The sequence below is a fragment of the Hemiscyllium ocellatum genome, chromosome 14, assembly GCF_020745735.1.
Source record: "Hemiscyllium ocellatum isolate sHemOce1 chromosome 14, sHemOce1.pat.X.cur, whole genome shotgun sequence".
NCBI classification, from domain to species: Eukaryota; Metazoa; Chordata; class Chondrichthyes; order Orectolobiformes; family Hemiscylliidae; genus Hemiscyllium; species Hemiscyllium ocellatum.
Genome location: NC_083414.1, coordinates 17872979 through 17887398, shown reverse-complemented (window position 1 = coordinate 17887398; position 14420 = coordinate 17872979). Strand labels below are relative to the sequence as shown.

The 14420-nt window shown below is 40.1% G+C and overlaps 1 protein-coding gene across 1 annotated transcript in view; it reads left to right on the top strand.

Moving 5' to 3' along the window:
- Positions 1–14420, top strand: part of LOC132822458 (copine-9-like) — a 405642-nt gene that overhangs the window by 278849 nt on the left and 112373 nt on the right. The window contains exon 8 of the mRNA XM_060835837.1: positions 3910–3973. Coding sequence (XP_060691820.1) covers positions 3910–3973 — 64 coding nt within the window. The remainder of the gene's footprint in view (positions 1–3909; positions 3974–14420) is intronic.

Here is a 14420-nt window from a genome sequence, read left to right as displayed (position 1 = left end):
CAGACTTTCCATCCCATTGTGGAGACTTGTGAACATTATCTAGACTGGGATTTTAGTGAGAGACCCACAGATTGTCAAATCGTTGAAAGTGTGGCTATTAAGATTAGTTGTTAAACTGAGGCCCTTTATGTCCTCTCAGATGCCAATAAAATTTCCCACTTTAAAGAGGAGTGCAGGGAATCATTCCAGTATATTGATCAATACATATCCCGCAGCCACAAAATTCCAATAAAATGTTACCTGATCTTTCGGGCAGTGGTTTTCAACTATATGCAATTAAATCATTGAGATGTAGAGTGGTTTTAATCTGCTGACACTAGGTGTTCCTAAAATGGGGGTCGATGGAACAATTCCCAACATCTGATTGATGAACAATGCAGGATTGGTATGTCTGTCACCATGACCTTTGCCCTTTTGCTGGGCCAAATCAATCATACGGTGCACTGCTGCTATGGCACATCATCAGGGCAGTGCCAGAGCACATGGTGAGTGTGGGATCCTCAGTCCGTGAAGCTGACCCATTGTTGGTGCTGTGTCCGTGGGACAGGGGTTCAGCTCACTGCCTCACCTGAGCCCTGCACAGTGTTTCCGTTCACACCACATCACAGCAAATGCAAGTGAGTGTGAAGTTTATGATCAATTCAGCTAAGAAAATGTGGGTATGCCATGGAATTATTTGCCTCATTGAAATGTACCTTGATACTGAGAAGGTTGAGGGTCACTGATTTAATAGAATATACTTTATACAACTTGAAAGAAAATCTTTTGGCCCATCATGTCTATGCCAGTCACTAAGCATTTATCTATTCTAATGCCACTTTCTAGCATTTGACCTGTAGCTTTGAACGCTCTGGCATTTTAAGTACTCATCTAAGTGCCTCTTAAGCGTCTTGATGATTACTACCTCTGCCAATGTTTTATTGTATCATCTCGTTGTCATTTGTGGGAGCTTGCTTTGGGCAAATTGGCTCCTGTGTTTCCAGTATTAAAACAGTAATTATGCTTGAAAAGATTTCATTAACAATAGAAATTTCAGATAACTAGTCTGCATGATGCATCTTTATTGAATCATCTTCAACAGAGTAAAAAGTGAGGTCTGCAGATGCTGGAGATCAGAACTGAAAATGTTTTGCTGGTTAAAGCGCAGCAGGTCAGGCAGCATCCAAGGAACAGGAAATTCGACGTTTCGGGATTCCTGATGAAGGGCTTTCGCCCGAAACATCGAATTTCCTGTTCCTTGGATGCTGCCTGACCTGCTGCGCTTTAACCAGCAACACATTTTCAGCTCATCTTCAACAGACACACAGTTCTATCTCTCCACTTTACCTAAGCTGCCCATTATATGAATGCTGTTGGACTGCCTTTGTGATATGGACTTATACACTGCCAACTGCAGGGATATTGGGATAGGCTTTTGGAATTGTGGGATTCTCGAAAGCCCCTCCAGCCCCAGTACTTGGTTGGCCTGCTAACCTCCACATGCTGTAACCCTAGCTCATTGAGAAGCATTGCAATCTATATCTTATCCTTGCACCAAGTCCAGCACATACATCATCGTTGTCTTTGCAGAACTACATTGTCTCTCATTCTTCCAATACACCAATCTAAAATTCTCATTTTGTAACTCTCTCATGCCACACCCTTCATCATATTTGTAACCGTCTGTGACCTTACAATTCCCATAACTTTAATTTCCTACTACATCGACTTTTTGTGCATCTCCTTCCATCTCCACAGCATTGGAAACTTAGGCCTGACACTCAGGAATTCTCACATTACGTCTGTAGAAATACCCTGGTCGCTATGGTAATAACTTGCTGCTGCTTTATTTCTAGGCCTGATAGAACAAAATTACTTCTTTAATTTCATGACAAAGTAATAAAAGGAAAGTGTAATTGTTCCAAATACTTACTTCCATCAATGATGTTCATTTCATGTCCAATGAACAAAATATAAGTTCCACCTACATCATGTCTAAAAATAATTTTTAAGACCAAACTTAAAAAGCCATTTCCAAATACTTTCTTCTTTGGCTTGGCATCCATTTTTCTTTGAAGTGCTTTCATTAGTTAAAAATGCCACATAAAGCACAAATTGTTGTTGAGGTTTTTCCTAACATCGGTATTCAATTTTCTTTTTACCAATGTGTACCAAAGCCTCCTTTTCCATATTAGTGCTTTAACTTGAAGTAATCCTCAGGATTGAGCTGTTCAATCCCACTTAGTATCTTTTGTACTAATGTAAGGGGTCTGCCTCCATTTGGACCAAAGAATGAAAGGTTTTCCAGATCATTTACTTCTTTGGAAGAGGATCAACTTTAGACTAGATCCACCTCTTGGAGATTTCGCCTTTATGTTGGTGTCAGCCTGAAAATATTTTAATAATTAATTAGTACCCAATGTGTTCATTCATTATTATTCCTTGTGAATCAGTTCTTACTGTGTTTTGCAATAAAGCTAATGGTTAAAACTGATAAAATATACCTTTAGATTAAAATATGTTAGAATTAAATTTATTGCCTGTGATTGGAATTACTGTTTCTCTTTTTTTTATTATTGTATATTCAGCAGATTGAGGCAATTTGTTTGGATGTTTTGCCCATGTTTTATGTTCATTAAGAGGAAGAATGTAGAAATAGTGGAAAATAGGGCCAACATTGTGTGTACCCAAATCAAATGAAGCACAAATTAGATAGAGCCTTCTGCTTTTGCCTCACCTGTACATTACAAAACCCAATCTGAAGGCTCCATGGAGTTATACATGGAAAATTGCAATATTGTAGCACCTTACTTGTTCTGCATTAATCACTTTCTGTCATCCTTTGGTTTTCTAGATGGAAGCATGTGATTGCAAAATCAATTTTAGAACCTCAATGTCTACATCAGTGCAACATGTTCAAATTTCCTACCACTGCGAAGCAGCCTTTCCTTGGTGTCAGAAGATTGTGGGATCAAATTCCATTCCAGGGCTTGAGCATAAATAAGCAGAGATTCCATTAGAGCTTGCCATTGTCTGTGGTGCCATTTTTCAAACTTGTCAGCTTAGGTGGATGTAAAAGATCCAATGGCACTGTTTTGCAGAAGAGTGAAGGGGAGGGGTGGTGGAGGGGGTTTATCCTCGGTGTCCTAGCCAATATTTATCCTCAGTCAACATCACTAAACCAGATTATCTGGTCATTATCACATTGCTGCTGTGAGAACTTGCTCTGTGAAAATTACATGCTGTGTTTTCAGACACCTTCAGAACTTTTGTGGTTATAACAGGTTCAAGCCTTTCTGCTTCTACTTCATTGGTTAGTACCAGATTAGGATACAGTTTAGTTCTACATAGGACCCACATGGTCAGCAGTCAGAGTTAGTTAGGGTTAGGTTTGATCTCTAATGATGGTGAGGTCCCACTTAAAAAATTAATTTCCAATAACTGCAGCATTTAGTGCCCTTCAGTTGAACCTTAATTTGAATCATTAAGTTAAAATCTATTGCCAAGTAAATGTTATCAACATTATTGTGGACAATCCTTTATTTTCTATACAGTCTTTACAACTTATTGTATTATAATGACCATAAGATTGGATTTGCTGCTATCTATTCTATTTTTGCAATTTGCAACAAAGTGAGGCAGACAACTTTGGACCATATTTTGCCAAATAAGGAAGCTGTTGCTTTGGAATGTGAGAATAAGTCATTTTTGGTTTGGGTTCTAATTAACTGAGAGTAGTCTTGCCTGGTCACATTTTAACAAGGTGCAAAGCTGCCACTGCAAATCTCAGAGGCAAAAAGTCGGTCTTTAATTGTGTGTGGTAGGAGGACTCCCAGGCCTCAATCTGTCATTTTTCTGGGTCTCTGTAATAAACTGTGTTGTTTTTGCTCAATGAATTATGGTCTATTCTTTCTCTTTCTATCTCTCTAGGGGCGTCCCTGGTAAAAAATGTGGAACGCTGATTTTGTCTGCTGAAGAACTGAGCAACTGTCGGGTCAGTGTTGGCAATATTTCCTCAGCTTTCTAAGTGGTCTGTGAATTGGCAATAGGAAATGTTATTTGTCAGATGTTTGTTTGTGAGCTCTCCAGACAACACTCCTGTTTGACTGAATGGTTGCATGTTTTTCTTTGGTAAGGCAGACTGATCTGATGTGGCATCTAATAAAATAGACTTTTAAATGCCATGAGTTTGTATCTAAGTCGCAGTGCCCCACAGCTGCCATAAAATTAACACTCGCAGTAACTCAGGAAGCTGACAAGTTTGTAAGATTGTCAAAATAGCTCTCCTTGCTGAATAGATTCCTGGTGTGTGTTTTGCTCTATCTCTCCCCTGATGGCCATTGCTTCAGGATCTGTGTGACTGGCAACAAGAAGGGATCTAACACTAGAATCCATCCCTTTCCTGAAATAATTCTTCAGAGTCTGGCATTCCATCACCAATCACCCTTTATTTACAAATGTATATCCTCTGACAATAGCACTGCCTCTCATTGCGTCAGGCATTCAGTGTCAAATACCCCTGACATTTATCCTTTTATGTCAGCCAGGCCTCCCTGACTGGACCAGATTAAAAGCCCCAATCAGGGAACTCATATTCTACAAGGTCCCCCGGCTGACCTTATTACAATCACTATGTTTCCCCCCAGTGGTTCTCTGAATCTTTGTGAACACTTCTCTCATACCGGCTGCCAGCAGATGCAAAGGATTACTGCACCCAGATCTAATTGTGGGAGGAGCAACTTGAAGAAACTGATTTGCTCTGTCTCCACATGATGGCTTGCCAGCCGTGGATCAGCTGAAAGCCACAGTTTTTCCATGGTGGGAAGACAGAGAGGGCAATCGAGAATTGACAAAATTTCACAATGTCACTCATTTTGATGATGTGGAAGTGCCAGTGTTGGACTGGGATGGACAAAGTCAGAAGTCACATGACACTAGGTTATGGTCCAACTGGTTTATTTGAAATCATAAGCTTTTGAAGCACTGCTCCTTCATCAGGTGAAGTGGAGGGAACCACGCGGGCGCAGAATATATAGTTGGAGAGATAATGGTAAGATAATTCCAGGAGTGTCTACAGAAAGATACAAATGGAATGAATGGAGTGTTGACAGATTGAATAACAGTTCTGAGTTTGTAAAATCTTCCTTACTGCTCTGTTTTGACACCCTCACCTTGATAACTTACTATTATCTCTCGCACGTAATTAGTTTGTACAGTTTTGGATTACTTGTTATTTTGGTTAGAACCTCATTCTGCTTCTCTTATACCTATCATGTTATTCAAGCCATTTGATTTGTCTCTAGCACCACCTTATTTTTGATTTTTTGTAATTATCACACAATTAATCACACAAAGTTAAAAATCACACACCAGGTTACAGTCCAACAAGTTTATTTAGAAGTTCTCGCTCTCAGAGTACTAGTCCTTCACCGGAGTGCTGCTACCTGATGAAGGAGCAGCGCTCCGAAAGCTTGTACTTCCAAATAAACCTGTTGGACTATAACCTGGTGTTGTGTGATTTTTAACTTTGCCCACCCCAGTCCAACACTAACAGCTTCACATCTTAATTAATCAGATCATAGGTCATCCCTTCACTTGCTATTCAGCTGTGGACATTTTACTCACACCGTCTAATACTTTTAACCACCTGTGAGGACTTGTTATTCCGCCTGTTGACTCCACTCACACTAGTTGTACTGATCTGTTGACACTCTTAATTACTGAAATTATCTTGCCATTGTCTCACCATCTATAAGTTCTGTACTTGTGCACTTCCCTCCACTTCACCTGTGATTTCAAATAAACCTGTTGGACTATAACCTGATGTTGTGTGACTTCCAACTCATTTTGATGCAAGAAACTGTCTACATTCTGCCCAAAGAAGCTATGAGAAAATTGAAGAGTAGGTTGTTTAGACTTTATTAGAGGAAGTGAGCCAGGGACATGATGGAAAAATAAAAAAAAGTGACAAACCTATTGAAATGTAGAATCATATGGTGCAGAATAAGCTCTTCAGCACATTGAGTCTGTACTGTCAAAGCTACACTAAATCTACTCCAGTCCCACTTATCTACAGTAGACCCATAGCCTTGAATTTAATGACATTTCAAGTGCTTATCCATGTTCTTTTTAAAGGTTGTGAGGTTGCTCACCTCTATAACCAACCCCACAGTGGATTCCGGGCACACATCACCTCCTGGGTGAAAATATTTTTCTTTAACTCCCCTCTCAACTTCCTGCATTTCATCTTAAAAGGCTTCCCCCTTCTTATTGACCCTTCAACTATGAAGAACAGCTATTTTCAAGGACCTTCATAATCTTATACACCTTTATCACGTTCCCTAATTTTTGCTCCTATGTCGTACGGTCTTATTGGGTTCTGGGGAGAAATGGAGTTGAGAAACTTATCAGCCATGATTGAATAGTGAAGCAGACTCGATGGGCTGAATGGACTAATTTCTGTTCCTATGTCTTATGGCGTTACGGTCTGTCAATCTTCTCTGCTCCAAAGAAAGCAGACCAAGCTTATTCAGCCTCTCTGCATAGCTAAAGCACTCCATCCTAGGCAAATCTTCTGTGCAGCACCTCCAATGCACATTTTGCCTATAAGGCAGTGACCAGAACTGCATATAGTACTCTAACTGTGGTCTAACCAAAGTTCTATCCAGCTCCAACACAACCTCCATGTCCTTGTAATCTATAACTCATTTGATAAAGGCAAGTGTGCCTTCTTAACTATCGTCTTCACCTGTCCTTCCACCTTCAGGGATCTATGGACAAAAACCCAGACATTCATTTGACCTTCTAAATATCTTGATGTCGCACTTATCCCAAATTAAACACTAGACACTATAAGTTATTCTTTGAGATATTAATATACAAGTGCACAATGGTATTGTAAAACAGACAAAGAAATCTTATACAAATTCATTATAATTGCAATGACATCGCAAACAGCAATTTACAGACTTAACTTCTTGATGCTTCAGTTAATGTATGGAATAGACTGCCACCTTGTGAGTAAATACTGCCATAGAGTATGGGAATCTTAACTAAAGGCTCTAGAATTAGACTCTCCTCAAATATTCTAGGTTGCAATCTGAAGCTAAGTAACCAGTACACCTGGACTACATAAGTGTCGGGCAGTGACCATCTCCAAGAAAAGGGAATCCAACCACTTCCCATTGACTTTCAATTACATTACCATCACTGGAGCCCCCGTATAAACATTCTGGGGATTACTGCTGACTAGGAGCTGAACTGGACTAGCTACATACACATACCAGCAGGTACGAGACTGAGCACTCTGCGCCAAGAAACTTATTTGCTGCCTCCCAAAGGTCTTCCCACCATCTAGAAAACCCAAGTAAGGAATGTGATGGAATACTGCTCACTGATTGTGATGATTGCAGCTCCAACAACACAGAAGAAACTCAATTCTATTTAAGACAAAGTATCCCACTTGATTGGTACCCTGCATACCAGCTTAACTGTTAACTTTCTCCATCATTGTCGCAGCAATGTGTGCATCTATAAGATACACTGCAACAGCTCTACCCAAGGTTCTTTCAACAGCATTCTCTAAACCTGTGACTTTACCACCTTGAAGGACAGGGTCAGCATACACATGGGAAAACCACCAGTTGCAAGTTCCTCTTCAAGCCACTCATAAACCCCTTGGATCTATCTCACCACTGCTTCCTATCATTGAGGCAAAAACCTGCAACTCCCTCTGGGTTAATGTGTACCAGTAGTTCAAGAAAGCTGACAATCACTATCACCTTCTCAAGGGGAAATTAGAGCATAAGCAATAGGAACAGGAGTAGGCCATCTGGCTTGTTGAGCCTACTCTGCCATTCAATAAGATCATGGTTGATCTTTTCCTGACTCAGCCGCACTTACCCACCCGCTTACTATAACCCTTAACTCCTTTACTATTCAAAAATCCATCTATCTTTTCCTTAATAACATTCAAAGAGGCAGCCTCAAAGTTGTCATACTGGCAGGGAATTCCATAGATATAACCAGGGCACAAGCATTGCCAATGATGCTTATATCACACAAAAGCAAATAAAATCTGACGGTATATTTTTATGGTCTTCAATGTCCATCATTTGTCCTCTTATGTCTGCTCAATTCCTATTCCTTTCTCTTTTCTAACTAATAATTTAGCTCTTCCATATTCCATGTCTCTGATGCTTTGTAGCAGCACTATTTATATTCATGCTCCTGTGTCTGTGAAGATTGCATTGTTTGAGTAATGTGTTTTTGTCTCTCTTATTCCCTTATGTACTTTCAATTCCCATTTATGTTTGATGTAGCTTAATGTAAATACTGTTTCCACAAGTGCTCTCACTCCCAGTGTGACTGGTTGAGGGAACCTCAAAGGAAGCAAAGTTATCCAGCCTTCTTTGTGATTTGAGCTTTGTCACACTGTACATAGCAATAAACATATAAATTATTCAGGTAACCAATGCAACTTTTACAAAAGCATATGTCAAAGTTGATGTGGCAAAGACACGTCAAAATGTTACTCAAAGATGCATCAGAAATTGAGGCTGGGACACGATGATCAGGATGAAACAATTTATGGAGAGTTTTTAACTTGTTCTTAGGAGATCAGAAAAGTGGAAGTTTCCTACTTAGTGCAAGGAGCCTGAACAGCTGATTATGGATTGTTAATCTGTTAGCAGCCCTAATGACTTTAGCGGCTATAATCTGGGAATATAGCAACAATCACACAAGCCTTTGAAGCCATTCAGCTGACCATGGCTAATCTACTTTTGTTTGTTATTCCATGATAACTACAATTACAAGATACTTGGATAGGTATATGAATAGGAAGGGTTTGGAGGGATGTGGGCCAACAACAGGCAGATGGAATTACGTTCGGCATGGACTGGTTGGACTGAAGGGTCTGTTTCCATTTTTTTTTGTTTGTTTCTGTTTCCTTTTTCTACTCCCAACTGCCGCCTAACTGCAGTGGTGCTTATATTTTTACGGGAACCAAATTGTGTGCGAAAGTGTGAGACACAGTGAAAGACAACAGGTGTACAAATTTTTATTCAATTTCCACCACCATGAAGAAAGGAAACACCCGGGTGGCCAATGACAGGCAGTGTCCTTGTCAAAGGGCAATGCTGCGTGATCAAACAGTGAGGGGGAGGGAAGGGATTACATCAAAATAGCATTGGAGGGGACAATAATACACTCCACTCCCTGCGGTGCCCACCTTTCCCTGAAAATCTCAAGGGTGTTGGTGAACACCCGCGTGCTCCTTCTCCAGAGACACCCAGGCTCTGACATAACTGCATAGATTTAGGGTGAGACAGGAAAAATGTAAAAGAGACTTAAGGGGCAACTTGTTTACACAGAGGGTGGTACGTGTACGAAATGAGCCGCCTGGGGAAGTGGTGGAGGCTGGTACAATTGCAACATTTAACAGGCATTTTGATGGGTATATGAATAGGAAGGGTTTGGAGGGATATAGGCCGAGTGCTGGCAGGTGGGACTAGATTGGGTTGGGATATCTGGTCGGCATAGACGGGTTGGACTGAAGGATCTTTTTCCATGCTGTACATCTCTATGATTCTATGGCTCTATGATTTTGATCAATCATAGTTTTGAAAATTGCAGTTGACTCAGCTTCCTTGGGGAGAAAGTCGCAGATTTGGGATACCCTTCCTGTTTTCACTCTTAAATTGACCCATTTTTACACTACCATTCTGAACCCCCCCCAACCCCACCATCAGCAGGAGTATTTTCACATCATCCACCTTAGAAAATTCCCTTATCACCCAGCACAAGATTAATGTGGTCGTGCACCATGATTTATTTTTAAAGCCAGCCCGAATGACAGGGGAGTGAAGGACAGTGGGGTGGAGGGTGGGGGATCATAGATCTTGTGGTGCAGGGATGTTTACAACACAGCTTGTTGAATTTGAGTCGAAAACCTTCCACAAGGAGTGTTGTAAAATCACCAACTGGAAAGATTCAGCCTTTGTTGCTTCTATTCACTGTCAGATTTCCTGACATCACAAAAGCCTAGTTGTCTGTGGCTCAAACTAGAATAATTCTTAAAATGGTGATATGCAGCCTTAATAGAATATTTAATTTACCAGTCTAATATCTGTGAGCTGATTGGTTGACCATTCTTCATCCAATCTCATTTAAATGAATGGTCTAAAGAGGGTAGGGTTTCTGTTTCAGTTTTTTTATTAGGATTAAGCTTCCCACTCAAACAAATCCTTTTGTTTCTCAAGGGTATGTTTCCGATTCTCACAGACTTGGATCTGTCCTAGCAATCCCAACAAAAATATTCTAAGTTGTTTGAAATGATGCTATTTTACTGATACTGTTGGAATAAGGAGAAAGTCTCCTAAATATGAGGTAAACTGATTCTGGTTTCTTCCATTATGATGAGAAGCAAATGGCTTGCAGTCAATTAAGCAACGCTTTTCAAAAATTCATTAATGTGATTGCTACGAGGCCAACATTCATTGCCTATTCCTATTTGCCTTTGAGAGATAGTAATGAGTTGCCTTCTTGAACCTCTGCAGTCTATTTGGTTTAGGTACACCCACAATGACTTAGTCCACCCTCTCCTAAAGCAGCATCATAATTTAACTTCTGGCTAATGTCACACTCAAAGTTTGATTGTTTGTTTTGCTCATCAAGGCATCAGCAATGCTTTGTGTTACCATCATAATCTTAAGATGGGAGAAGAGGTTAGGAGAAGATTTATTGGTTCACAGTGCAAGTACATTGGCAAGAACAAGAATATGCTTTTAGAAAATACAGGAATACAGCAAAGTAAAGCTGGGACGAGAGCTGCAAATTGCTTTCAAAAGTTATGGCAGGTATTGAAGTAATCTACTCCTGAGATTATATGTATTCACGTTACTTCTGTACACCGTGAACTCTAGAAAAGAAAATCAGTTGTCAATTTTTTCACCTTCCTTGTTAATTGGCAGACCTTTCAAAAATCACAAAAGCAGTTGTGCCTATCTTGCTGAGATTCTGCTAACCTCGGTTAATAGTGTCCGACTGATGATGACTCGATTTGATAACAATGTTTTTCAATTACACACATAATTCCTCTTCAGTAGGCATTTAGGTGAGCCTCCCAATCTACAGCTGAGAGAAAATTATGCCATTCTCCCTAACTGATGTGTTTCATTAGCTCAACCCTGTGGGTATTTAGTGACGATTGAGGAAGGAACAGGACATGATGGTGCAACACTTAAATACCATGAATAATGTCAAATATTTCATACAAACGGCTTGAGTTATTACTAGAGTGTTTCCCAGAGGTTAAGTAATAGTTGATGCCTGTTCTTCCATTAATATTTTATGAGCCAGAATAAATACAATTGTAGCATGCAGCAATACAGTGAAAATCAAAAACACTTGAGACTGCACAACAATTTCAAAATCTGGCTTATTCCTTTGCAATCTACAGAGGTTAACTGCTGTGTTCAGAGTCCCAGACCAAACTGTCTTCAGGAAAAAGCAATTTTCTTCTGCCACCTTCAAAATAACATTTGTACTCAATAATATTGAAGGAGAAATGCATTCATGTTAGAGGTCATACACATTGTTCTACCATCATCAGCCAGACAAGCATTCCTCCCACAGTGGCTCAATGGTTAGCACTGCTGCCTCATAGCCTCAGGGACCCATTCCAGGTTCGATTCCAGATTTGGGTGACTGTCTGTGTGGAGCTTGCACATTCTCCCTGTGTCTGCGTGGGTTTCCTCCCACAGTCCAAAGATGTGCGGGCCAGGTGAATTGGCAATGCTAAATTGCCTGTAGTGATAGGTGCATTAGTAGGGAGTAGGTGAATGGGTCTGGGTGGATTACACTTTGGAGGGTCGGTGTGGATTTGTTGGACCGAAGGGCCTGTTTCCGCACTGTAGGAAATCTAATCTGATCACCTCCTCGGATTACAAGTTAGCTTTAGAACCTGCTGAAGGATGTTACAACATCACAGATTCCCACTATTTGTGGACAGTGAATATCACCAGGATGCAAAAAATTACATGCTTTAATAATCCTCTGAGGGTGGCATGGTGAAGCAGTAGTTAGTAGTGCTGCCTCACAGCACCAGGGACCCAGGTCCAATACCACCCTCAGGCAATTGTCTGTGTGGAGCTTGCACATTCTACCCCTGCCTGCTCCAATTTCCTCCCACAGTCCAAAGATATGCAGATTGGCCATGCTAAATTCCCCATAGTGTCCAGGGAAATGCAGGCTCAGTGGATTAGCCATGGAAAATGCAGGGCTACAGGAATAGGGTAGGTAGATAGGTCCGGTTGAGATGCTGTTCAGAGGATCGGTGCAGACTCAATGGGCTAAATGGCCTGCTTCCACACTGTAGGGATTCTAGATGGCACTAAAATGGTTCCAAATTCCCCATTCATCTTTCAATGGTAACCCTGAGTTTATGCCAATTGTAACTGAATTACCAACTAACAGAAGCCATCTTTCCTTATTTACTCCAGCCTCTTCAAAGCTATCAGAACGAAAAGAAAAGTTGAATTTGATTTTAACTTTGAGTGATTTTTCACAGAAAATGGAACTATTTTAAATGACTGTAAATTCCCTTGTAATTATATACACTGCATTACAATATTTAGAAATTTAAGATTAACATGGCACTAGTTTGATACCACACCCAGCTGATCATTTCTTTTGTATGAGCTGTTTTAAATTCCATAGCTTGCTCTTTTAGAAGATGGAAAAAATAATATTTTCTCTCACAATCGTAGCTTCTCTTCACCTCATTGATTTCAGTTCATTGGATGCTATTTTTCATTGCATAATAATTGAATTACCATTTCATTTTGTTTATTTCATGCAGAGGTTTAGCCTTACTCATGAATTTGAAGAAAATTAATTTTACTTCATACAGGGAAATCTTATCTTGCATGCTTGCAAAATGGGAGGATCCTTTTAACTTAAAATGCAGGCTAGTGGGGAGTTATATTACTCTGTGCATAAGACAAAGTTCTACTCAATCATTGAGGATTGAGGGCAAAGCAGTTGGGGTGTCAAGATCCTTAGCATTGCAGAGTATCACACTAAAGCCCCCACAGAGAAGACCAGGCTGACACTGAACTGACACATTGCTCGGGCCCAAAATGTCGATTTTCCTGCTCCTCGGATGCTGCCTGGCCTGCTGTGCTTTTCCAGCACCCACACTCTCGCCCCATCCATCATACAGACCTTCAAAGCAAAGATTGACCTGACATTTTCCGTGCCAGTTGTTCCAAGCAAGCTTATCATTCTAATAAATTGTTGGTCATGCACAATACCCAAAACTGACCAATAATTTAATAATCCAATGCATAACCTAAGAATCATTTCTGAAGATTTCTAAACTACTTTTATTATCCTTAGTTTATTTTAAATAATGCATTAGCTGAGTACTGAAAATGACCAGGTTTTAAACACATGTTGAACTGTCAGAAAAAAGAGTTTATCGAGAGTTCTGGTCAGGACAGTGCCAGGCAACACAAAGTTTTGCTGTATTACAAAAACACTTCACATCAGTTCTGATGAGGAGTCATCTAGATTGGAAACATTAGCTTGTAGCTTGCTTTCTCTCCATGGATGCTGCCTGACCCACTGTGATTTCCAGCACCTTTAGTTTTCAGTACAGATTCCAGCATCTACAGTAATTTGCTCCTTTTACTATGTCATGTTATTTGGACATGTTCACTTTACCAGTTCACACCAGAAAAGGAGCATTTGTTAATTTTCTGTGCCGATAGCTCTGTCCAGTATGTGGATTTGTCTTTGTAAGTCTCACCATTTGTAGGACTATCGTCACATCCAGGGAAAGCATTCTTATGAAATTGCTATGGGTTCCAGCATCATCAAAAGCTGATGCAACCCTCATATTGGCAAGTCAATTGGCAATAACTGGAAAAACAACCTTATCATCCTAAACCATGTGTAAAGATTTGTGTACCTGGCCCTTGCAAATCTCTCAATGCTACTAACCTGGGCCTTATTTCAACTCTGCATAATATTAGGAACTCTTCAGGGAAAGTAAGTTTACCAAAATAACTCCGAAATGAAGAAATTACCAACAAGACTTCACGTTTTTGTCATGATTTTTCTAACATGAAGTAGAACCAATATAAATTAACCACTATGTAAAAGGCAACAATACTTTAAAAAACAAAGCCACGTTCACTTTAACAAGTCAATACAACAAAAAACACATCTTAAGTAACCACTACCATTCCCCTTCAGTGTACATGACACTGCACAGTTACCCAGTTCCAAAACATGCTGATCTTTATTTACTCACTGAAGGTCAGGAGTCCTATCCGACAGCAGACTTCCCTGTAAGTATGATTATCATTAGTACAGCACACTATGAATTTATCTCTCACAGGTGACAATGGATCTAAAAATAAGGCTCTCCAAAA